Source organism: Eriocheir sinensis, chromosome 18 (assembly GCF_024679095.1).
Source record: "Eriocheir sinensis breed Jianghai 21 chromosome 18, ASM2467909v1, whole genome shotgun sequence".
NCBI lineage: Eukaryota > Metazoa > Arthropoda > Malacostraca > Decapoda > Varunidae > Eriocheir > Eriocheir sinensis.
The window spans coordinates 8599344-8625370 of record NC_066526.1 but is presented as its reverse complement, the minus strand read 5'-3'; the positions used below and the strand labels follow the sequence as shown (position 1 = coordinate 8625370).

The 26027-nt window shown below is 40.0% G+C and overlaps 1 protein-coding gene across 3 annotated transcripts in view; it reads left to right on the top strand.

Moving 5' to 3' along the window:
* LOC127000284 (RNA-binding protein 26-like) overlaps positions 1 to 24864 on the top strand; it is a 96971-nt gene extending 72107 nt beyond the window's left edge. For all 3 annotated transcript variants that reach the window (XM_050863808.1, XM_050863806.1, XM_050863809.1), the window contains 3 exons: positions 11600 to 11774; positions 12026 to 12313; positions 23012 to 24864. In XM_050863808.1, coding sequence (XP_050719765.1) covers positions 11600 to 11774; positions 12026 to 12313; positions 23012 to 23137 — 589 coding nt within the window. In that variant the 3' untranslated portion in view covers positions 23138 to 24864. The remainder of the gene's footprint in view (positions 1 to 11599; positions 11775 to 12025; positions 12314 to 23011) is intronic.
* Positions 24865 to 26027: the final 1163 nt, after the last annotated feature.

Sequence of the window (26027 nt, the reverse complement as noted above, 5' to 3'; positions counted from 1 at the left end):
AAGTAATAGTAACCAAAGAAGAGATATATAAAATAATTGAGGAGCTGGAAGAGTGGAAAGCATTAGGACCGGATGGAGTTTCAGGTTTTATTTTCAAAGAATGCAGTAATCAACTGGTTGGAGTGGTATATGATATCATAAAGTGCTCAACATCAACTGGTAAAGTACCTAAGGAATGGAAAAGGGCTGAGGTGGTCCCTATATATAAAAGCGGGAAAAAGGAAGAACCTCTAAACCAGTATCATTGACCAGTATATTTTGTAAAATATGTGAAAAACTGATAAAGAAACAATGGACAAAATTTCTAGAACACAATATAATTACAGAAAAACAGTATGGCCTTAGACAAGGGCATTCATGTGTAACAAACTTATTGAGCTTTTACTTGAATACAAAGAATGGCAACGAAGATAGTTCCAGAACTGGAGGGATTGTCATATGAAGAAAGGTTAAAGGAAATGGACCTGCCAACATTGGAAAAAAGAAGAGAAAGGGGAGACCTAATACTAATTTATAAATTGTGAAATAAAATGGAAGAAATAGATAACGAGGAGTTGCTACTAGGAGAAGTAAGAAACACCAGCAACACACGAGGACACAGCAAAAAAATTGAGAAAAGGAAGATGCTTGAGAGACATAAAAAAAATATAGCATCCCACAAAGAAACATAGGTTTGGAACAGGCTAAGTGAGGATGTAGTATTGGCGAAGAGTGTGCACAACTTTAAGGAAAAACTGGACAAGCACAGATATGGAGACGGGACCACACGAGCATATCTCAGGCCCTGTAAAATTACAACTAGGTAAATACAACTACTGTACCCTCTTGAGTTTCGCGCTTGCTTCATTCCGAAGGTATGGCGCTAAACTCGAGGATCGCGAAACTCGAGGTATTGAAATCCATGTAAAAGCGCTTATTGGTTCTGATCCGTGGAAAATAATGACTTTTTCCGACTTTACTCTCTTGTTATCACAATTTTTTCAACTTTGCTCCCTTGTTATCTCAAAATACGTACCTTGTTAATAGGCAGAAAATAGGAAGTAAGAACAGATCGTTTTCAAGCCGCAGTTGAAGGCGGCTGCCTTACAATTGGCTGGCAGTTCTGAATACACGCTTGTGATACACGTGGTGTCGTCTGCTAAAGTAAGGGCGTTCGCTCGCGGTCACCGGCTGTGGAACAGTTGGACAAACCTATAATTTTCTGGTAGTTTTCTGTGTGTTATGAAATAATCTGCTAACTCTTTCTGTTAAAAATCATGAAATCACTAATATCATGATTGACTTTTCAATGCCTCTTGAACGTAAACAGCTGCCGCCGCCGCAAAATAGCTCGCAGAGAGGTTCAACTTGCTTGCTGTTTCCATATTTCCCTCAGCACTCACAAAGATCACAAGCGGACAGACTAGAACAAAACCAGGCAAATTAATACTTTTAATGCTGTGTATTCCCACAGCGCGCATGCGTGGTGGACAGCAGAATGACTAATTTCATCGGGGATATATTTCTCGCAACACCGGCCAGTGTAGTGGTCCTCCTTCTCCACACTTTTATGCTTCACAACATGCACTTAGGGCTGCTTTCACAGTCATTTTGTTTGTTTTGATCGTTACCAATGGCGGCGGTCGCCGCTATAGTATTCCCACGTGAAACTGGCCGATGGGGTAGTGGCTGCTGCGGGGTTAGCCTAGCCCCACACTTACCACACACTCTCAACATCTCTCGCTTCATCTGCAGCCGCCACTACCCCATCGGCCAGTTTCACGTGAAATATCGCTTCATCTGCAGCCACCACTACCCCATCGGCCAGTTTCACGTGAAATACTAAGCGGCGATCGCCGCCATTGGTAACGATCAAAACAAACAAAGTGACTGTGACAGCAGCCCTTAGTTACTTAACAGTGCGCAGTTATACACTTCACCCTAAACTTAGGTGTTTTTCTGTCCTTTTCTTTCCCTGATTTTGCTTTTCTATGCCCTTTTGCTATTTTCACTATTACTTTTCACCGTCGCTGCCATGCATTACAGGTCAAAAGAAGAAGAAGAAGAAAAGGAAAACAACACCAGGAGATCTACAATTTTCATAGACTTGATAAAAAGATTTTTGGACTGTGGTTCCACAGTACGGTGTGTTCTCTTATATTCAGAGAAACATATAGTTTGCTGCAAAATATTGGTGGCATATCACTACTTACATGGGGACATGATAAAGAAAATTATAACAACACTGATTAGACCAAGGTTAGAGTATGCAGTGGTTATTTGGTCACCACTTAGGAAAAAGGACATAAGGAAACTCTTACGGATTCAAAGGATTGCATCTAAGGTGGTACCAGAACTATCAAATCTGTCATACGAGACTAAATTGGAGGAATTGGGCCTACCAACACTCGAAGAAAGAGGAAATATCAGACCATAAAAACGTAAGGACTCTGCGAGAGGCCAGTTGGCCTATACAAAGCAGCTCCTGTAAGCCTAACCCCACCTAACCTCACTATCTATGAATTTATCCAGCCTCTTCTTGAATGTATCTATGGTATTGGCACCCACAACAAGACTGCCAAGCCATCTCATCCACGACTCTATTGGAAGATTAAACCAATTCTTATATATGTCTTTGTTGAATCTGAATTTATCTAACTTAAAATCATTGCTGCATGTTCTACCTGGCTCTTTTACAACCAAAACCCTATTAACATCCCCTTTATTAAAGTCCTTCATTCACTTATAAACCTTGATCAGGTCTCCTCGATAGCATTGTACAGGAATACAAGTGGAATGGATGTGTTGAATTGAAATTATTAAATCGAGATGGAAGGGCGGAAGCAACTAAGAGGACACAGCAAGAAATTGAGAAAGGAGACTTGTTTGAAAGACATAAAGAAGTACAGTTTTCTATACAGGAGTGTGGATACATGGAATGGACTAAACAAAAACATTGTTGAAGTGGGCAGTGTCCAGAAAATGATGAAAAAGCTGGACATATAGATTGGGAGACAGGACTATCCGAGCTTGAGCTCAGGCCCTGTATACTACAAATAGTTAAAAACACACACACACACACACACACACACACACACACTTGGAAAGGAATTGGAACTCGTACTGGATGGAAAAAGCAAGTACAACATTTGAAGGAAAGATAAGAAAGAAGGAAAGGGAGGAGTGATGATAATGATGACACAAAACTTGAAAGTGACTGAAGTGAGATATGCAAAGGACAGTGCAGAAGTGATGGCTGTGCAGATACTGACAAACAGTGGAGAAAAGACTAACATAATAACAGCCTATTTCCCCCCTAAAAACAAAAGTTGGAATGAAGTAAGATACAACGCTATGCTAGAAGAAACAGTACGGGCACTGACAGATGAAATAAAGAATAGTAGAAAGGTAATATTAGCAGGGGAGTTCAATTGCAAAGAGGTGAATGGGGAAGACTATGCAGCATCAGAGTCACTGTCACATTGATTCGCCTGCGCTCTACTTGTGCCTGGAGCAGAGGAACTGCTTGATGCGTCACGAGACATGACAGACAGACAGACGAACAAAAGTGGTAAATGATCTGTGGCCTTCAGCAGGGCGCGCGCTGAGACGAATGAGAGTGTGTATGGATGCCAGATGCCTCCACCATTTTTCTGAGTCAAGAACTGGCGATATATTTGAAACGTATGGAGCGTAGAATGTGATGATTATATATATGATTCCCGTACGGGTGGGGCGTGTGGTAGCGCACTTATATATACGATCGCCGTAATGTAAGGGTTAACCCTTTCGTGCACGATGACGCATTTTGCGTCATCAAGGGTAAAAGGTCCTGGTGCACAATGATGCAAAATGCGTCATAAACTTTAAAAAAAAAAAAAAAATTATTAAAAATTAATTTTGGTAAAAGTGCGTCAAATTTGGGAGCGTTGTTCTTAATGGTAACATATGGCAACCTATGAGGAGTTTTGAGCGATTTTTAGTTTTCAGTCTACTCTGACGGGAGAGGAAAAAAATCAAATTTTCTCGGTGTAACTCGGGAACTATTAGTCATATGAGGATTTTGAGGATACCATAAGAATCCTCAGGAAATTCCGCTTGAAAACATATATTCAGCTAAAAAAGTTGGCCCACAAAATCTCGAGCTAGCAAGTTGGGAAGAGTTGGTACTTAGTTTGTCTACAATACTCTATACGGAGAATTGAAACAAGTCTGTATTGTTTATATATTACATTTTCCTCTATTTATATTTGTGCATGTTTTAGTACAAGTCTTTATGAAGCCATTGATACCAAATTTATTGGGTTACGATATATCTGTGAGGGTAAAATACGACCAGGAATGTTGAGTATCGCGGCGGCAAAAAAAGGCCGGTCGGGCCTGAGAAATGTATGGTGAGTGGAATAGGAACTTATTGGAAACTTACAGTGCACGAGAGGGTTAACAAGTGTAATGTGCAACATCTGTGAAAGTATTATAAAAAAACAATGGGATGAACATTTAGAAATGGGAAACATGATAAATGAAGGACAGTTTAGATTTAGAAAAGGGAAATCGTGTGTCACCAACTTACTATGTTTCTACTCAAGAGCAATTGACGTGGTGCAAGAAAGAGAATGACGGGCTCATTGTGTATATCTCGATCTGAAAAAAGCTTTTGACAAAGCTCCCCACAAGATGTTAATCTGGAAACTACAGAAATGGGGAGGAATGGGCAGAAAGGTCATCGAGTGGATAAAGGATTATACTTAACAGGAAGAGAAATGAGAACGGTGATTAAGAAGAGAAATCAAATTGGAGGAGAGTAGAGAGTTGAGTTCCTCAGGGCTCAGTTTTGGCACCAATAATGTTCATAATATATATAAATGATATGCCGATGGGTATAAAAAGTTATATGAGTCTTTTTGCAGACGATGCAAAGTTAATAAGAAAAGTGAAGACGGAGGAAGACTGTGAAGAACTGCAAAAATGCCTGGATAGAGTGTATAAATGGAGCCAGTTATGGGAGATGGAATTTAATGCAAACAAATGTCATGTTATGGAAATGGGGAAAGGTAAAAAAAGACCGAGAAAAACATACAGGATGGGAGAAGAAAACTTAAAGGTGGGACATGAAGAAAAAGATTTGGGAGCAATGATGCAAGACACACTATCCCCAGAAAAGCATATAAACAAGTTATTTGGAGAAACCTACAGGATGATGCAAAATATAAGGGTATCATTCCATTATATGGACAAGGAAATGATGAAGAAAATTATAACAACACACTGATAAGACCAAAACTTGAATATGCTGCTGTTGTGTTGGAACACTCTCATACGTGGGAGATTTGAGTGCGGCTGGAGCTCGCAGCGAGCGTTTAGCACCACCAGCAAATACGCCTAACGCTCGCTGCGAGCATTTAGCCATGAAAGGGTGAAGACAGGTGACCGGACTGACCCATCTCACTAACATCGATTCCATGTGAAATATACGAACACATAATACACAAACACATAATGAATCACCTTGACACAAACAACATCCTTACTGACTCACAATACGGCTTTCGACCTAAACGCTCATGTGAATCGCAACTCATTACTACATATCACGACATTACGAGGCTACTTGACTGACGGGACATTAAACAAGTTGACACTATTGTTTTAGATTTTGCCAAAGCCTTTGACAAAGTCCAGCACAAAAGACTGACATTAAAATTGAAATACAGTCATCCCTCAAATAGTATGGTTTCCAATAGTATGGTTTTGGTTTTATACGGATTGTCATCGAAGAATTTTTTTAGGATTTTTAAATTTCCCGCTCGTCGCACCAAATAGCCATAGTGTGAGTGGCAACACTTTTTTTTAACAAAACAGCTGCTGAAAGCATCCCAAAGCGTTCGAGAAAGTGTGCACCTTGCAGAAGACAGATTTAGGAGAAGTTACATTTTGGGATGAGTTACGTTGTGGTAGGGAGAGCATACCACGTGAATGAGAGCAGTGTTCGCTGTATCTATCATAGTGTAAAAGAAATTCTTGCTGTAGTAACTGTGAGTGCTCCAAGAGTGCTGCAAGAGTGGAGATACAGCCCGTCCTTTTCTGTATGTTCATAAATTAACCAATTATAAACACATAAATAGGCTTTTTCTTACCTTAAACAAGAAATTGGTGGGCAGGAGTGGGCACTCCTACGGAATCCGGGTTTCCCGCCCGGCTCAGTTTCTACTCGTCGGCCAAAGTTGTCAGTTATGCATTTTCTGCTGTAGTGTTACCACGCTGGGCAAGTGAGACATCCTGGCAGCTCTGCCTTCCACATTGTCAGCGAGCGAGCCATGTGATACACTCACACTCTCTCTTACTCTCAACCACAATTTCTATTGCTCTCTAAATCATACTTTAAATAAGATACGAAACTGTAATTGTGGAGATTGACTCCTCGCCTCCAAAATACGACATTACACCTCCATATTATATAGTTAAGGGACGCATATTTAAACTCGATTTACGCGAGTATTGTGTCCTTGAAGAGGTCGCGTGAATCAAAAACAATGTAAATCAAACAAGAGGTAGGTTTCTATCGAAAAATAAATATTCACTTCATTCAATGGAGAGAGAGAGAGAGAGAGAGAGAGAGAGAGAGAGAGAGAGAGAGAGAGAGAGGATATCCACTCAGGCACTCAGTCTCAGCCTCACTTGTGTGAGGATATATATCAGTATCTTCGTTACTTTTGTAACCAAACTAGTGATAATCACTACTTTTTTCCGCCTCTCAGAAAAAAAAAAACATCGTCTCCCTACTGTGCATGCGTGGCCCGGTGTTGTAAGAAAAAACTTCGGGGTATGAAATATCTTTGGTGAAGAGATTTCATACTTGGATCATTATCACTAAAACACTAGGTTATTTTTTTGTTACTCAAAAATCAATATATCAAAGAGAAAAATCATTCAACTTTGCCCAAAAAATGATTATTCACTGCCACAAATTTGATATTCCATATTCGTTTGTGAGCATGCCATGGTATTGAAGGCACCCGGTGTTGTGTTATTTGGTGTCCCATCGTCAAAAGCTTTTGTTTACAAACACTGGTCTCTCGTGAACTGCGCATGCTCAGACCAGTAAGCGTAGACTTGTACAGTTTCACAAAGCTTTTTAACACATTACGAGTTGCTGAAAAGCTGAAACAGACTTACAGTACCACCATCCTTGCTGTTTCTAGAACGACACTCTGTACATATAAATACAACTCGTACAGAGTGTCGTTCTAGAAACAGCGAGGATGGTGGTAGTGGTACTGTATGTCTGATTCAGCCTTCCAGCAACTCTTAATTACGGTTAAAAAGCTTTGTGAGACTGTACAAGTCTACGCTAGCTGGTCTGAGCATGCGCAGTTCATGAGAGACCAGTGTTTGTAAACAAAAGCGCCAGCATTTGACGTTGGGGAAGCCAAATAACACAACACCGGCTCAGGTGTTTCTAGTATTACCGTCCATATGTACGTGTCAACGTGTGGTTTTCAGGTTTTGTAAGTTTTCTAAAATACAAATAATGAAAATTTAAATTCATCTATGTTTTTCTATCTGAAATATCAATATAGTATCGTTTTCGACTATCGGGCTTATCGCTGGCTAGTATCAGAATTTTGGATTTATATCGGGTATCGGTTATCGCCTATATTTGTCTCCAGTCAATGAATATCAGTTATCACCGATAAGGTTTTTCATTATCACTTACCGGTTATCAGGAATAAGGTTTTCTGTTATCGTGCCCAGCTATGGGTACCGAGCAGTCTGGTACTGGTACCGTACCGTATAGCTGGTACTGGTACCTGCCCACCACTATTGTTGAGTAGCGTGGCAGCGTGGATACTGTATTTTTGTTCAAGTGGCGCGCGGGAAGAACTGAGCTCAGCTGTGTGGCCATGGCGCCGTGTGAGTCCAGTTGCGTGTGACATTTGGTGGCCACTCCATAAAATGGCGCGTATAAGTGGGGAAAAACGTGTAAATTAAACATTTATTTGGATTCTTTTTTTGGGGGGGGGCACTAATTTTATATGGATTTTCGTATAGTATGGAGGTCCTGGGTCCCTAACCCCCGTACTATTTGAGGGACGACTATACTACGGTATTTCGGGACCTATTCTTCACTGGATCACTGCATTTCTTACTAACAGGACTCAACGTGTTCTTGGCGGCTCAAACTGTATATACTTAAAGACAGTCATACCACATCTAAGCTTGTCCAGTATCTCAGCAATGATCGAGTGGTCAGGCACATACGTGTTGATCCCGAGGACTCGGATTCAAGGCCAACTGCGAGATGCTGACAATTTTCAACCATCATTGAGTTGCGAAAGATCACTCACATTCTATCCAGATCGTCAGTCAAATTTTGATTTATTGATTTTTGTTGAGGAGCATTTCGGGGGGCAGCAAGGCCCAAACAAGTCACACCTCACAGTAGCCACTTAAATTCATCAGTGCTGCTAACAGGGTGGGGCTGTCTACCAGGCCCCTCAAGATAGCTTACCAGCACTATGGACAGCACATAAAAAAGTTCTGCTTCTCTTAGAACATTTTGATATCTTTGTCATTAACTTTTGTCTTTGATGCTGCTGAAATATGTCCAGGAGCCATGTGGAAAGGATGTAATGAGAGCAGAAAATAATATCAATGCTGATAACTGTTTATGACTATGCATGAGTGATTAGTGAGTTGTGGGCCTTCTATTGGAGATGTTCTATGCCAACTTGACTATAGTTGACCGATGACACCCACGTGACACACTCATTGTCTTGGGCCACTTTGGTGCATTTACTGGCACAGGGAGAATTGGCTACAAGTTGTGTTGGTTCCCACAGCTCTGGTACCGGAAATGTTAAATAGTTCACTCCTAAACTTTACAAAGCCCTGAAGGCTTAGGATTGCTGGCTCCTGGTTTCAGAGAAGCGAGCATCTCCTCCTGACTTGTTATGGCAATTCTGACAGTGTGGCAAAGGAGATCGATCACATCACCTTTAGTATTCTGGAGGATCATTCAGAACTGTAGGGTTTACTGGAGTGCTGAGTTCTTTGTGACCAACCAACAGACAAGGGTTGTCTCAATGCTAATGACCTTAGACCTTCCCTCAGAAGCTCCACTCCAAATTCACATCTATCTGAATGGCTGATGGGCAAATAGTATCAGTTGTGGATGGGTGCCGGGGTCGTTGGGCCAAGTATCTTGGGCAGCTGTACACAGCAGATCCTCCAAGCAGATAGTACCCTTTGGCTGGTTTGCTGCTATCAGCTGCTGATCCACCAATAGAGGAAATTCCACACACTTGTGGAAATAAGAGAGGGTGTGAAGAAGTTGAAGGGTGGAAAGACAGCTGGGATCTGTAATTTCAGCGCATAGATGCTGAAAGCAAGGGGTGAAGCCATGATACATGGGTTACATGCAGTGCTGTGTGCCATATGGCAATCTGGTGCTATTTCTTCTGACTTTGCAAAAGGGGGCTAGTTGTCCCTATCTGGAAATAGAAAGGGGACCAACAGGACTGCAACAATTACTGTGGTATTACACTGCTTAATGTTGTGGGCACAATGCTCACTCATCTGATGCTGATGCAAATTTGGCCTCATTTGCCAAAGTTTCAGAGACCTGAGCAATCTGGTTTCACACCCAGTAAGTCAACAATTTGTCCTGATTGTAGCACTTTGTGTCCTTGTGGAACGCCAACTTGAGTTTTGACTGGGATTACTTGCAGCCTATGTAGACCTCAAGAAGGCATTTGACTCAGTGCATCACGAAGCTTCTGAGACATCTTGCGGATCTGTGGGATTCCTCCAAGGTTTATTGACCTAATGACTGGCCATTATTCTGGGAAGGGGTTTAGAATGGAAAGGGCAGCTGCATGGAGGTTTGCTTGGGTTGACCACCTGGGGTGGAGTTGGCTGGTGATTGAAGTGATGTGCCATTTGTTTGTACTGCAGTAGAATCTCGAATCTCAATCATAATTGGGACCGAATATACCAATCGAGATTCGAAATATCGAGATGCGAAGTTAACTTCTCGTGGGGAAAAATGCAATTGGGACCAAAGCCTTTCCAACTAACCTATATAAAAAAAAATTATCACGTTTCTCACTTCCGGGTTTTTTCACTCCTTGTTGTGGTCCTTGACTCCCATTCTCGCTCTTACCCACCCCATGGGCCTTTCCATTGGCTGCGGGAAACATGGTGAATGGAATACAGGTAGCCAAGTATGTAAACAACCTTGACCACACACTGGGTTTGAACAGCTGACGGGTGGCTGCTGCTGCTGATGGTGTCGGTGGCATAGCCTTTGTATCGGCATCGCCTAAACAGTATTTTTCTTAGGGCTTGTGTGTGTGTGGCTGTGTTTATTATGGGTTTAGGCTTTTCAATTTACTGATTCTTATTTTCCACATGTTGTATAAGACTTCGGCACTCCTTCGGAATCCGGGTCCCGCCTGGCTCAGCTCTTACCCACAGGTCCAAGTTGCCAGTTATGCATTTCTTGCTGCAGTCACGGTGCAGTTACCATGCTGGGGGGTTGAGGGGAGCGAAGCCCCCTGTTAGAGGTCAGGTTATTTAAAGTTCAGTTGGAGTTTAAATATGCGTCCCGTAACTATATAATATGGAGGCGTAATGTCGTATTTTGGAGGCGCGGAGTCAATCTCCACAATTACCGTTTCATATCTTATTTCAAGTATGATATAGAGAGCAATAGAAACTGTGGTAAAGAATAAGAGAGAGTGTGAGTGTATGACATGGCTCGCTCGCTGACAGTGTGGAAGGGAGCGCTGCCAGGATGGCTCGCTTGCCAAGCGTGGTAACACTACAGCAGAAAATGCATAACTGGCAACTTTGGCCTGCGAGTAGAAGCTGAGCCAGGCGGGACCCAGATTCCGTAGGAGTGCCAAGACTTCTTTCTTTTCTTCCATCTCTTCTTTTTCAAAAGGTGGGAGAGCAATCGAAAAAATCAGCAATCGAGAATCATGTAATTTGATCAAGATATGTGAATCATGGGTTCTTGATGGTGCAACCAAGATGCGAAATATCGAGATGAGATTGATCGAGATTCGTGACTTTTCTGTATACAGACGTTCCCCAACTTTCGAACAAGTTGCGTTCCGGAAGGCTGTTCGTATATTGAATTGTTCATAAGTCGTCATTTTGCCATATTTCTATTGTTATGATCTTTTTTATTATTATCCATGATGAAGGGATTAATTTTCTCACAAAAAACACAAATCGCCAAAAATGTAATGAACAGCTAGAGCACAAGCAAACGTGTATTACCATTAATGAGCTTGTTACCAAACTGCCGCTCTCGGGCGGTGTGTGGTGCTGCCCGGTGTGGGTTGTGGCAAAACGATGCACTATGCTGAAGGCGGGCACCTCAAAATTCGGACTTGTGGAAGTATTGTGAACACGATTTTAACTTATGCCGCAGTCTGCTCATATGTCCGAATGTTTGCTAGTCGGATGTTCGTAAGTGTCTGTAATACACAGCAGGAATTTCAAATTCATGCTGCACATTAATAAATATTTCACATTGACATTTTCACATTTCAGAAAAACCTTCAGTTAAGAAGGGAATACTACATGCAGTCTGTTTTATTGTTGACAGAGGTGGACTGTATGGAGGTCGAGGACGTGGGAGTGGTCGGGGTGGAGTAAGGGGCCGTGGCAGAGCGGGCCGAGGCTACAGCCACTCCTTTGCTTCTGTTGATCGCCGAACAACCAAGATCAATGCTTCAGGCTTTGAAAGGGAAGACAAAGATGAAGTTTTGGCGCATTTTGCTGTAAGTTGAACATTTTGCTATATATGTCAAAACTTTTCTCTTGTTGACTTTGTGCTGCAAGTTATTCATGATTCTGGACAGGCAGGTTACAAGTTGACAACAGCTGGAAAACTAAAATGAATATTTTCCATTACAAAGTGTATGGGGCTCATCATATTTTTAAGCAATGTTAGATTTGCAAAATAACAACAGATGTTTTCATATTTTTATGTAATTTCACATGTAACGGTTATTTTCTTTTTCTACAACAGACACTTGGCAAAATCACAAATTATAACTGGGATGGACAGACACCAACCATCACCATCCAGTACTCCACCCGGCGCGAGGCAGAGAAAGCAATGAATGAGGGACGCACATTAGGTGATCGCCTACTCACCCTTACCTGGGCTTTTGATGCTGCTCTCCCCATCACCTCCCAGACTACAGTTAGCACCTCAACACCCCCATCTTCTCACCATTCTCAAATGTCACCGCATTCATATGCTAGTGTGACACCACATTCCACCACAGCACTACTTTCCCCTGAGGAAACACTGGTAGGTACTTTTTAAGTGATATTTGACAGTTCTATGGTGAATCTGACTGACGCATCCTGCTCCATTTGTTTGCTTACTGCATGTGATTGGTAATGTTGCTGATATGTCCAGGTTTTTCTTCAATATTTTCTGGCATATAATGTCACACTAATTTTGGCAGGCATATTCTTGAGAAGAAAAAACATTGCCAATGTGTCAATCATCATTTCATGACTGGCCACAAGACATCCTGCATCCTAATATTAAGCTCATTAAATCACTACATAGGTAGTCCTTGAGTTACGACAGTAACTGGGATTGACAGGCCAGTTGTAGGTCAAATTGGTCATAAGTGGAAAAATACATTACCAATTTTTTTTTCCTGAATGCGGTAAATATTTAATTTATTACCACTTCCTACTTTTTATGTTTTCATGCCGTATTATAGTTCTCAAGTCAATGTAAGTTCATTTTAGTGTTTTGAGGCCTCATTTTTTATGCAAATGAATACTAACCATAATAAGACTGACAATTTATAACTTGGTGGTTTGTTCAATATAAAGGTATTCTTAGCGAAGTACAACAATAACGAATGTGTACGGCCGAGGCGGCTGCGAGATAGAGAGGAGGTAGAACGAATCCATGCATCTGAGTGGCGCAGTAGCCAGCAAGTATCTGACTGTTGCTGGCTGAAAAATGCAAGCCTGATAGAATTAGTATAGTCATGTGATTCTCAAACGATATAGAATTTTCCGTGCATAACAAATTGGGTAAATATTGTTATTCATGCGCTGATACCTTGTTTCCAAGTTACCCAAATGTTCTTCTGTTGTCACGTATATTGTCAACTTACCTTAAAAACTTGAAAAGAACGCCATAGGGAAGAGTGTAGAGATCAAAATAACCGTGAAAATAGACATGACGTGCATGTTAATCCACGTGGCCATGTGGGATGTTACGTGAAGGTATGACTCACCCAGTGGACACTCAGTGTAGCCTTTGATTCACCATTCTTCTTTGTGATCCTGATGAAAGAAGTAAACTAAGGGATGAAACTATGAGTTTAACTTCTCTTTCTGACCTGATTTAGCATCACATTCATACTGAGCCTCCCCAGCACCGGATGGGACCCTTGATTAAATAACCTGTCACCCTCATCACCTACTCCACTGCCAGGGACAACAACTGTGCAGTGCAAAATGTATCATACATATTAAGCGTAAAAACAAAAACAAATGTAAATAGCAAAACTAAATCTAACTTAACCTGTCCAAATCTAACTGTATCTACCCTGGAACAGCCTACCCATGGCATAGCAGTTGGGTCAGTACTGAGATATTGGTACTAAAAAATTGTGCAGTAAACAGTTATTTGTTATTTATGTATTTGTGTATGATATATTCAACCATGTGCTGTTCTTGAAAAAATTAATTTCCTCGTAACATCAATCAGCTGAAACTTATTAACAGCCGAGATAATTGGTACTTGCTCCACCCTTGCTTTGCTCATGCACTAACCAGCTGGCATCTGCTAGAGCTTGCAGTATGCTTGCAATTTTTTTTTTTTTTTTTTTTTTTTTTTTTAAGGACAGTTTTATTTATTACTATAAAAGTCATTCACCCATGCCCCAAATATGCAATCCTAATTAGATGTTGACATCCAGCGGCTGTATAATTCATGGCTTTACCCATCGCTGTATCAGAAGCATAACACTGTACATGTTAAAGATGTAAAATATACTTCTATAGTGGTGCTCCTGCCAGCAGATTGTCGACAGTAAAAGTAGCTGAAAGGGAATGGCAGTCATTGTCTAGAAATTCCCTGCTTTAAAGCGTTCATGTCAAGGATGAAGGTGATGCAGATGAAGCAAGGCTGTTCCAGAGTTTACCACCAATTCTAATTAATTCTTACATAGAAAATCGAAACCCCATAAGGGAAATGGAGTAGAGCTTATACAGCTCTAGGGCGCAAACATCCAAACTCATATTTCTCGGTAAGGTGTCATTTATCAACAGCAACAACAAAGTTTTCACTCCCGTGGCTTTGTGCCCTTTGCCCTCATTGCTCCCCACTAGCGTGGTGGTGCTAAAAGCTCGCTGAGGAGAGGAGAGATTTACATAACTAAATCTTATGGATCTTGGCCTCCTTTTTCCAATGGTGTTTTTGTTTTTTAGCTGTGATGAATAATTTTTGAGATACAGCCATGGAGGTATTATAACAGGAGGCGCCTTCCCGCGCCGTCCCCATACAGGCGAGTGAAGCCAGTGAGCGGAGCTTACCGAGTCTGTGGGCGGAGCTTACGATCAGCAGATAGACCCAAGACAGTACAGGACACGACTACCATACACTGGTCACTAAACTAATCACATCCATACTGAATGATTGATATATAGTTTATTGTTGCAAGTAAACAACAAAGGAGAAGGGAGGAACATGCCATCCCAACCCCCAGGCAGTACAGAGTGTGATGATACAACTAGTGATACGGTAATCCCTTGCCATATCGCGGTTCACTTATCGCAGTCTCGCTGTATCGCGGATTTTAAAATTGTAAATATTTTGTTTCGTATCGCGGATTTTTCACTATATCGCGGAATTTTGCGGTATAGAGGTATTTTGATATATTTATTATTTTACTTATTTTGCTGTAAAAGAAGCATTTTCTAGCCTGAAAAAATTGTAAACAATATAAAAAATTAAGAAAGTATTAATAAGAACATATTATAATAATAATAAATTGAAATAAAATACATAGCGCACTGCAGATGAGTAGACAAAGACTCGCACGTATGTAAAACGCAGCTACGGCCGCTTCCGCTGGAGCTAGTTTGCCCACATGTGATCATACATGGCACACTATTGGCTGATGGATGGGAGGCGACCAACCAGAGCACTGTGTTTTGTATCCTGGGCGCTGATTGGCTCAGCGACCGTAGCATTTGTTGGTTTGTGAGTGGTTAATTCAGAGACAAAGGGAGAGTGTGTTACAGCTTGCTACCGTTAAATGCTTGAGAAGTTGGCAGTGAGGACCCAGACAGGATGAGGCAATGATTACACTTGAAGAAGACTAAAGTCCTAAACTTGCTCAAAATGATTACTCCAAGCTTATCTAGTTTTGTGGAACTCTTTGTGGTGCTGCAGTAAACACGTGGAGAGCTACTGAACTGAACAGCTGATATGCTCTTCTTCTTCTTGTGACCACAACTTACCAACCACACGAGTAACCGACATGTTGGTGACTGAGTTTCTGACTAGAATTTCGATGAGTTTCCCGTGAAATGTAGCCGACTTTGAATCTCTCAAGAAACTAGTGGTTGGGTGACCTTGTTCACACGGGCTGAGGCGAGATTCACAGAGATATGCGTGCTTATATAAATAATATATATAAAATATAATATAAATTATATAAATAATAAAATATATATAAGGTCGCTACTTCGCGGATTTTCGCCTATCACAGGGGGTTCTGGAACCTAACCCCCGCGATAAACGAGGAATTACTGTATATGGGGAGGTAGTACAACAAAACGAAAAAGACACAATGGTAGGAATAAATACACAACAAGGGAGGAGTGCGATACCTGCCGGCCTCCCCCTAGACAATAAGAAGATAAAATGAGGGGACGGTGAAGTACATTGCTAAGGCAGTAGATGGGAATGCATGCAGGGATCGATTAAATAGTTTTTTAAAGTAGAATTCTGCAGAAATCACAGCCTTGTATTGCATGGAAGTATTTCAGGCTGCCACACACTGCATCACCACCTTGGTGCAAACTGAGGGTGTTCCTTGAGGATAGCAGGGAGCCAACAAATTGTTTGGGGCAGGTCAAGGCAGGCCCGTGGCTTAAATTTAGCAATGAAAGGGCATTCCATGACATAGTGTTGCAGTGTGTGGCCCCTCGGCCTGGCATATAGCATGCAGCAGACACCAGGGGAGTTACTAACCTCCTAGTAGTACATATAGCCTAGTCTAAGGTGCATTGCTACCACATCCTGAGGTGCACTGTGTCGCCCATAGGGGTAAACACAGTGGTGGGAGACACTAGCATAGTGGAGGCTGCTGGTGCTGCCATTGTCACAGCAGTGTCTGAGTTGGGTAGCAATGCTATTATGGAAATAATCCCTAATTCTATTCTTAACATAGCTAAGCGTACAGTCAGTGTCAGAGTCCACTGTATCATCCTGAAGGGCACGTCAAGCAAGGCAGTCTGCCTTCTCATTGAGGTGGATGCCCACATGGGAGTTAAATTTATGGATTAACACACCCTTGGAACCACCTTACTCCACTAACAAAGTCAGCCCTTGATCTGAATCTTAGTATATAGGGGTCCTCAGGTTACGATGTCCTCAACCTACAAAGTTTCGAGGTTAAGACGCAACCCCCATAAATTATTACAAAATCCTTGTTTCAACTTATGGCATTTGTGTCATAATTATGAACTTTGCATGTAAATTAGTTCACGACCGTGCTATAAGAATATGTCATCATGCGATGCTTGACCAAGGAAAAAGGCAAGTTCATTTCCTGATGTTCGCCATTTGGGTTTGTTGTGCTTTCATTCTCCTAGGTTTGTGTTTTTTTCATTGACTTCTGGCCTTCATTATGTCTCCCAAGCATAGGGCAGACTCTTCTGATGGCAGTGCTTCAAAGAAAAGGAAAGCAATCACAATGGAAGTGAAATTAAGGGAGTTTCCTCGATTCGGAAAACCTTCTTTATTATTGCCAGTAGAAACTTCTTATGTTCCAGTACTGATGAACATGAAAAGAAAGTGGTGTGCTTTAAGTTTTATTGATATCTGATTATTATTTTTTTTACATAGAATTTTTTTTCTATTTTATAGATATTTGCAGAACATTTTACTTGGCATTTTATGAAAGCATGGTGTATATCAAAACTTTTAATCTTATTTTTTTACTGTAATTGGTATACAGAAGCCATCCGCCATTCGCGGCCTCACCGTTCACGGATTTGCTTGTACGCAGGTAGGGTATTTGAGACACCCCCCGCCGAACGCGGATGAAAACTCGCATATACGCTGTCTGTAGCGCCCAGCTCGAACGTTGCGCATTTAGTGTTTACCTTCAAAGCTGGAAGAGAGAAGTCAGCTGAAAGAAAAGGTTATATAGTCAATCGGTGTAAAAAGAAAAAACATAGGTCAAGTTGGAGTAAAAAGTAACATGGCCTGCCAACCTCTTATTTATTAATTAATTCTTCTAGCTTTTGGTGTGGTAATAGGCTGCGCCGCCTCCCGCAGCACTGTCGGCCTGGCTCCTGCCCAGCACACACTCGCCTGTGTCCACACACAACTTTCATTATTCACCAAAGACCTGTAAAAATATTTGTGGTAGATTTACGCAGCCGCCATCAGTCGCACGCGCATCCTCCACGTGTAGGTGAAAGGGAGGCGACACCTGTTGGGAGGCAGTGGGTTGGGTGGGGGGCCCCTCCCCCCGGCCGCCATCACGCGCAGCCTCTCCCCTCACCCTTGCTCTCTCTTCCCCTCACCGCCACAGCCACACGTGTGCTGCATGTTCCTCCGTCCCGCCCCCGCTCCCCATGCTTGACTCGCACTCATCCCTCACCTTCATGATGCCCCTGCCCCTCCCTCACCCCCCTCCCCTCTCATGGCAAAGTGTGAGGCTCTGTTACATCCCTGCCTCAGAAATCCGTTTCTTTTTTATTCGATCAAGATGGTTGAACGAAACCCTATTTTCCCTATTTGATTTTAGTCCCGTCGATCAGAGATTCGCGGAACCAAATACCCGTGAACGGCGGGGGGCTTCTGTAGTTACGAAAGTATGAATAAATAAGTCGCGGGCTTGTTTTGCTGCACCTGTCCTCCCACGAGGGCATATTCAGGCAAAAACATACCTCACTTCAACCTTTCATACCTTCACTCCTACTTAACTCACGTGACTCAATGAAGCATCATTATAAAGTACATATCTTTACCTGTTCTTTGATGTTAAGTTGAAGACTATATGACTATAGCTGGGCACGATAACAAAAAACCTTATTCCCGATAACCGATAACTGATAATGGAAAACCTTATCGGTAATAACCGATATTCGTTAACTGGAGACACAAATATAGGCGATAACCAATAACCGATACCCAATATAAATCCACAATTCCGATACTAGCTAGCAATTAGTCCGATAGGTGAAAACGATACTATATTGATATTTCAAATAAAAAACATAGATGAATTCAAATTTTCATTATCTGTATTTTAGAAAACTACAAAACCTGAAAACCACATGTTGACACGTACCTATGGATGGTAATACTAGAAATGCCTGAACCGGTGTTGTGTTATTTGGCGTCCCCACTGCAAAAGCTGGTGTTTTGTTTACAAACACTGGTCTCTCGTGAAATGCGCATGCTTAGACCAGGAAGCTTAGACCTGTACAGTCTCACAAAGCTTTATAACCATAATTAAGAGTTGCTGGAAGGCTGAATTAGACATACAGTACCACTACCACCATCCCCTCTGTTTCTAGAACGACACTGTACGAGTTGTATTTATATGTACAGAGTGTCGTTCTCGAAACAGCGAGGATGGTGGTACTGTATGTCTGATTCAGCCTTCCAGCATCTCTTAATGTGTTAAAAAGCTTTGTGAGACTGTGCAGGGCTACGCTTACTTGTCTAAATATGCGTAGTTCACGAGAGACCAGTGTTTGTAAACAATTTGACGATGGGACACCAAATAACACAACACCGTGTGCCTTCATTACCATGGCATGCTCACAAACGAATATGGAATATCAAATTTGAGGCAGTGAATAATCATTTTTGGGGCAAAGTTAAATGATTTTTCTTTTTGATATATTGATTTTTGAGTCTAACATAAAAAAATAACCTAGTGTTTTAATGTTGATGATCTAAGTATGAAATCTCTTCACCAAAGAAATTTCATCCCCCAAAGTTTTTTCATACAACACCGGGCTGCGCATGCGCAGTAGGGAGGAGACGGGTTTTTTTCTGAGAGGCGGAAAAAAGTAGCAATTATCGCTAGTTTGGTTACAAAAGTAATGAAGATACCGATATATATTTAAATAAGTAGGGGATGGCCGATAACCCGATTTTGTTATCAGCGATAAAGTATCGCGATAACTCATCGTGATAGCACCCAGCTATGTATATGACCATTGGTAGAGCAGGTACGGAATATTGAATTAGGGTCACTGAAGGTACATTATTATAGACAGTTTTCCACTGCTAGTGGACTTCCCTTCTATGATTTAGTAATATAAAGCATAACTTTTATACCGTTTATGTGAAACACTAAAAAATAATAACTTCCGGGCCTTCATGATGCCCTTGATGGGTGTTGAGGCCGAAGGGCCCCCATCTTGTTGATGAAGTTCACTGGAAGGTGAGAAGAGGTAGGATGTGTAGCAGACATCTTCTCAAAGCTAACACAAAGCATACATTGACCAGTAATTAGTCAAGGGAGCATGGTTGGGTATTGTTTGAAAGAAAACGACATTCTAACCCTACTTCAGCATGAACAAATTCAATTTGACAGCTCACTAATTCAAAAAATCCCTTGTTGACTATTGTCAACACCCGCGGTTTGAGCCCAGGCACCAGCTGTTGACTATTATTGACACCTGCGCTTTAAGGGTTAAGAAACTTTATTTTCAATAGCATGTATTTTAAACATAATCAACAAAAATTTGCATTTTATAAGATTAAAATCTTCCTTTATGTCCCACTAAATGAAAATGTAAAGAAAGTAAGAAATAACATGTGGTGATAAGAAATTCCCAATCAAATAGCAGTAATTCACTGAAATGCACATTTTGAGAAAATGGTGTTTAAAGGTTTTACATGGGAATTTTACATAGTAATAATAATCCTAGTCTTGTTGCACATATAATGATTTCTTAAGAATTTTATCATGTATGTTATGCATTCATTGTTTTGTGTGCAAATAAAAAAAAAAGTGGAAAATGATCATGCCTCTAGAAATCACCCTGCGTTTCCTCAAAATTTCCCTCTCCTATATCCCTCAACTTTTTTATCCTGGCATGTCTTTAGTTTTTTGCTCATTGGAAGGGATATTCTGAAATCCCTCCAAGGATTTCATGGTGCAAGGAACTTTTAATGTATCCTGTGTTATGTTCCAAGACGCTTATGTGAAATGCAAACATTGTTGTTAGAGCACCATGAAACTCAGTTTTCAAACATCTTTTCCATAGTTTACTATGGAATTATTCATTTTTATTTTGTGTTCTCCCTTTCAAATATCATGAGACGAGAATTCTTCCTCAGCACTTCTTTCCTCTTTGATTTCAATCGGCTTGCGCGTTCCGTGATTGCTGTTAGTGAAAATCAAAATAATAGATAATAACACGTACAAGTATACAGTATGTATGGCATACAGAAAACAAAGGACATTTCACCTAATCCTGAAGAAAACAAAGGTATGACCCACCTGCTCTCTGTTCTACAAGCGACTGAGTGCCCAGAACCCGTCAGCTCCATATGGCAGCGCGAAGCTGCTCAGCCACACAAAATATCTTACTGCACTATTAAAACGCCTCCGTGGTCTAGTGGTCAGCGTGCCTGGCTTCTACTCTGCGTGCCTGGGTTCGAATCCCGGCTTGGGCAGTCGGCGTGCTGCTCACCCAGCTGTTCATCCTCCCTCTCAGGCTGATCGATAAAGGGGTACCTGGGGAAACCTGGAGAAGGTAAACTGTGGTAACCCAGATGTCACACTGGCCCTGTGTCCCGGGGTAATGGGCTCCCCCCCACCACAGGCTCAAGGGCCAATGTTACGGAGATGAGCACCAAGGCCATGCACTGCTACAGCGTATGCCCCCAACTTTACTTTTACTTTACTACGATATAAAAAATAGATACCAATAGCCTTAACTCTTTCCTTGTGCGCGGGACGGGACGCGACTATCCCCTCAGGCGCAGTCAGGCAGCACAATGGGGGGTCTCTTTTAACCTCTGTATCTCAAAAACTATTCATCACAACTAAAAAACAAAAACACCATTGGAAAGAGGAGGCCCAGATCTATAGGAGTCGGTTATGTATGCCTCTCCTGCGAACATACATGCACATTCAGGGAGTGATGAATGTGAACACTTACGTCGGTGCATGCGGGATGATCAACCATACTGAGGGAACTGCGGACATCTTTCCTTGAGATTCTGGCAAGGTTTCATTGCCAACTGCAATATTTACAACTATTTGGTCACATCAGGTGATAGGTGAAGCTATGAAAAAATGCCACTATATTGGACAAGAACATCCACCAGTTACTCATCCGTAGATTTGCCGCGCTGGGCTGATATGATTTTCCACCAAATTTAGTGAAGAACCCACTCAATTGGCAATCCTGTGTTGTGATTAATAGTGTTGGAACACACTCATATGTGGGATATTTGAGTACGGCTGGAGCTCGCAGAGAGCGTTTAGCACCACCAGCAAATACGCCTAACGCTCGCTGCGAGCGTTTAGCAATGAAAGGGTTAATAATGTATAAACAATAAATAAATGACTACTCATATAGCAACACAACACTCAGCTGCTTGGGGGCAGTGGGTTTTAACAGTGCTGGGACCTTTAAAATTAAAAAAATCTCATACAGCAGGCATGCCATATAACACTCCGAGGCCAGACGTACATGAAACCATGGAAACCTCAAAATGATAAATTTGAGCCCACACCATGATTTGAATCGAGGAAACCTCCTTAAGACATTGTGAAATGATCAGAAAAGGGAGAAACGGCAACAAACATTGGTGATTTGAGGGTTAGGGCTGACAGTTCCTTCTAATAAAGGGTGTTTCGACTTACATAAAAATTAGGGTTATGATGAGTTGTAGGAATGGAACTCTGTCGTAAGTCGAGGACCTCCTGTAATTGATGCAAGATAATTTTATAAGACTTTCATGTGAAAATTTTTATATACAGTAAAAGTCCAATAATCCAAATGGCAGATGGCCAGAGGTTAATTACATTATTCAATTGTTCGGATTACTGGAAGGGACCCAAGTAAAGAAAAATATATTCACATACTCAGGATAAAAGGACATTATGTGTTTTACTACTCACCAGTAATTTGTAAAAATGTTGAGTATCAGATACAGGCAGTTTAATCATTGTAAAGAAAGTAAATATAGAGGTGATATAGGCACAGAAAAATAAAACAGGTTCAAGAAAGCACCAAGCAAGAAGGAGATGCTATTGGGAAGGCAAACCATTCCGACAATCATAGAGTCAAGGCAAGCATGCCAGAGCACTGAATTTTCACAATTTATTTGCTTGTCTTTCATTGGTAATAATTTTATATTTTATTACTGTACTGTACAACATTCCTTAAACATACTGTATATGTCTTTTTCATTGTCACCAGGACTATTACTTGTAGAAGCCGTGGGAGCCATTTTTTTGGCGATATGAGGCACTATACAGTCCAAAAATCAAGCGAATATTCAGCTAACACTGAGACTAAATTTAAATCCCTCCTGAGTCTTCTGCTGTTTCTTATCCCCACTGCCTGATGTTGCTCATTGATGTGGTACTTAATTTGATTTTGATTTTCAGATTATGTGTTCAGATTATTGGACTTTAACTGAATACCAGAAAATATGATAAATTCTATGTCTAATGCTAGGATCATTATTATTTTTTTTTTTTTTTTTTTTTTTACAGAAGTGTTACACATATACTAATAATCTTCTTAACACTAGGAGGAGATTACGGAAGAAATTGTGGAGGAAGTAGAAACAGAAGAGGGTGAACATCCAGTATTGTTTGAAGAGGAGGAAGAAGAAGTGGAGGAGGAAGAGGAGGAAGTAAGGTCCTGGAGGAGGTAGATGTGTGCCAGTTGGTGCTACCTTCAACCATAAATCAGATTGTTGGTAACCTGAGTTTTACATGGTTGGTATGTAAAATGGTGTAAGGATACACTATAGTCATTTTATATTATTGAAAAATGTTACATGCTGATACTTTAGAATTTTCATATATTAAACATCCTCAGTCTATTGTTTAATTGATGTAGTGACATATAAGTGACCATCAAAGAAAAGCTTTGATCATATTGTTAATCTAAGAGCTGTTGTGCCTTTTTTTTTTTTTTTTTATTTTTTATAACATAGTGTGTATTTTATTCTTTTTCATGTGTAGCAAAAATCCATGAACATTTGAGAGACAGACTTGAAGATGGAAGCAGAGATCATGACCATGCATTCTAACAATGATATATTTCCCCTCAAACAGTGTGAATATTGCAGTTCCAGAGCGTGTCTATTTGTTGGATCTTTTTATTGTACTTCATTCTTGATATTAATGGATAGATATCAGTCACTGTGTTAGAACTTAGTTAATGGAGCAATTATTGATGGGCATTGACTTCATTTGAAAATTTTTACCAAAGAAGTAATGTTGGTTATGAATGTGGTTACCAGAAATATGAAGTTATGTATTGATAAATGCTGATTGTATTGCAAGAAAATTATTAGTTTGTTATTTTGTGTATCAATCCACAGTAAGATTTATAACTCCAATAGTCATGTTAATTTTTTCTAAAAATAAATGTGCTGTTGTGCAGATGAAGTATAGTTTGTTATGCATGTAAAGTTGTAGCTTAAAGGTTGTGCAACAAAAACTGCCTCTAAAAGGCTTCTTCTTCTTTTTTTGTTTTTTTTTTTTTTTTTTTTACTGCAGTGACATACTATAGGTTCAATGAAAAAGAAAAGGGAATAAGTAAACCAGGAAAATCCAAGGGTATAATAATAACCAAAAAAATCCAATCAGAAGATTGTCATGAGACCAGCGCCTACAGCAATTTTAAAATCGGATGAACTTAGTGTAACATCAAAATATTGATGAAATCTGATTTTTTACATACAGTAACACCCCGATTATCCGAAAGCGGATTATCCGAAAAACCGGATTATCCGAAATTGATCTGGATAATGCCATTTAAATTTAATTTTTTTTCTATACTAAAACGTTATAAAACATCAAAAATAAATAAAAGTAACTACATATGTACTATATTAACACATTTAAAATTGATAAGAACAGTTAAAATGAATATGCTTTCTAATACGTATTGCCGAAATAGCTTGTAACGAATAGATCAATGTATTAGACAAAAACATTAAACAAACTCTCAACAACACCACGTCCGCACCTTCGCCCCAGCAAGGACGTAGGTGCGGCGAACGAACAAACTACTGCACGACTACTCTCACACCGTACTCTCAAGACAACGACACAAACACGACTCCCCTCTCCACTCCATGCCACATTCCCCTTCCAACATACGAGTTGCGCGATAATATGAGTCATCATACTGTGTCTCCACCTGCACGATGCATCAAGGTCACACTTGTAAGCTTGCACAACCATTCACAATCGCACTCTGCAACATTCACAATTCAGATCTGCAACGCTCACAAGTATCAACATACACTGGTCCAGACAAGGAGACACACAGACAAACATACAATAAAACATTTACATCACATGTTTTAAGCGTACTACTTTGTTTAGCGTCGCGGTGGTTTGTTTGGTGTCATTGTTTACATCGTCAGTCGGCCAGTCGCGTCACACACTTCACACTGGGCAGTCGCATCGCTGCATTCTAGCTGTGCTTCGACCTCACTTCTTTCAAAAATCAAAATGGCGGCCATAAATCCGGATTATCCGAAAAATCGGCTTATCCGAAAGAGGCTTCCCCCCTTCCATTTCGGATAATCGGGGTTTTACTGTATATTTTGTCACATTCAAGGTGTTCAGATTATTTATCATAGAATTAGCTGCATCATATATATATATATATATATATATATATATATATATATATATATATATATATATATATATATATATATATATATATATATATATATATATATATATATATATATATATATATATATATATATATATATATATATATATATATATATATATATATATATATATATATATATATATATATATATATATATATATATATATATATATATATATATATATATATATATATATATATATATATATATATATATATATATATATATATATATATATATATATATATATATATATATATATATCTATATATATATATATATATCTATTTGTTTGATGTAATTATAAATATAAATATATATATCTATATATAAATATACATAATTTTTCTATATTTGTGTAAAGTAGCATTTTTGATACTAGAAAATGAAGTATGTCAAGTTGTATAGAAGGGAGGTATTGAATACATAGTATGTAACAACAGACTTTTGTGCATAATCTAGGCATATTGAAGTGATTGAGTCTTGATAACTAGGTCATTTTCACATCAGCAAAACTATCTCAAGCCCTTTGGAGCTTTTTGCACTCATCCATATGTGTGATATTTCTGAGTCTTCTGACTTGCTATAATAGCTTGGCAGAGGTGATGCTTTAATGTATTTTTCATGCCATGGAAAGTACACTAAAGCATTTAGCAAAAAGACTGGAAATGTTATGTATGGTATGCATACAAAATTGAAAATTATTCAAACATTATATAAATATAGCAAAGCAGCTGTGTGAAATACATACTGAAAATCACGCTTCTTCACTGAAGATTAAAAGTCAGTTTTGATTGAAGAGAGCTATCAATGAATTACTTCAATAAAATTTTGAACATCAGCTCTTAATAATGAAACTGTAAAAAATTGTTACTGATGTGTTTTATTCAAAAAAACA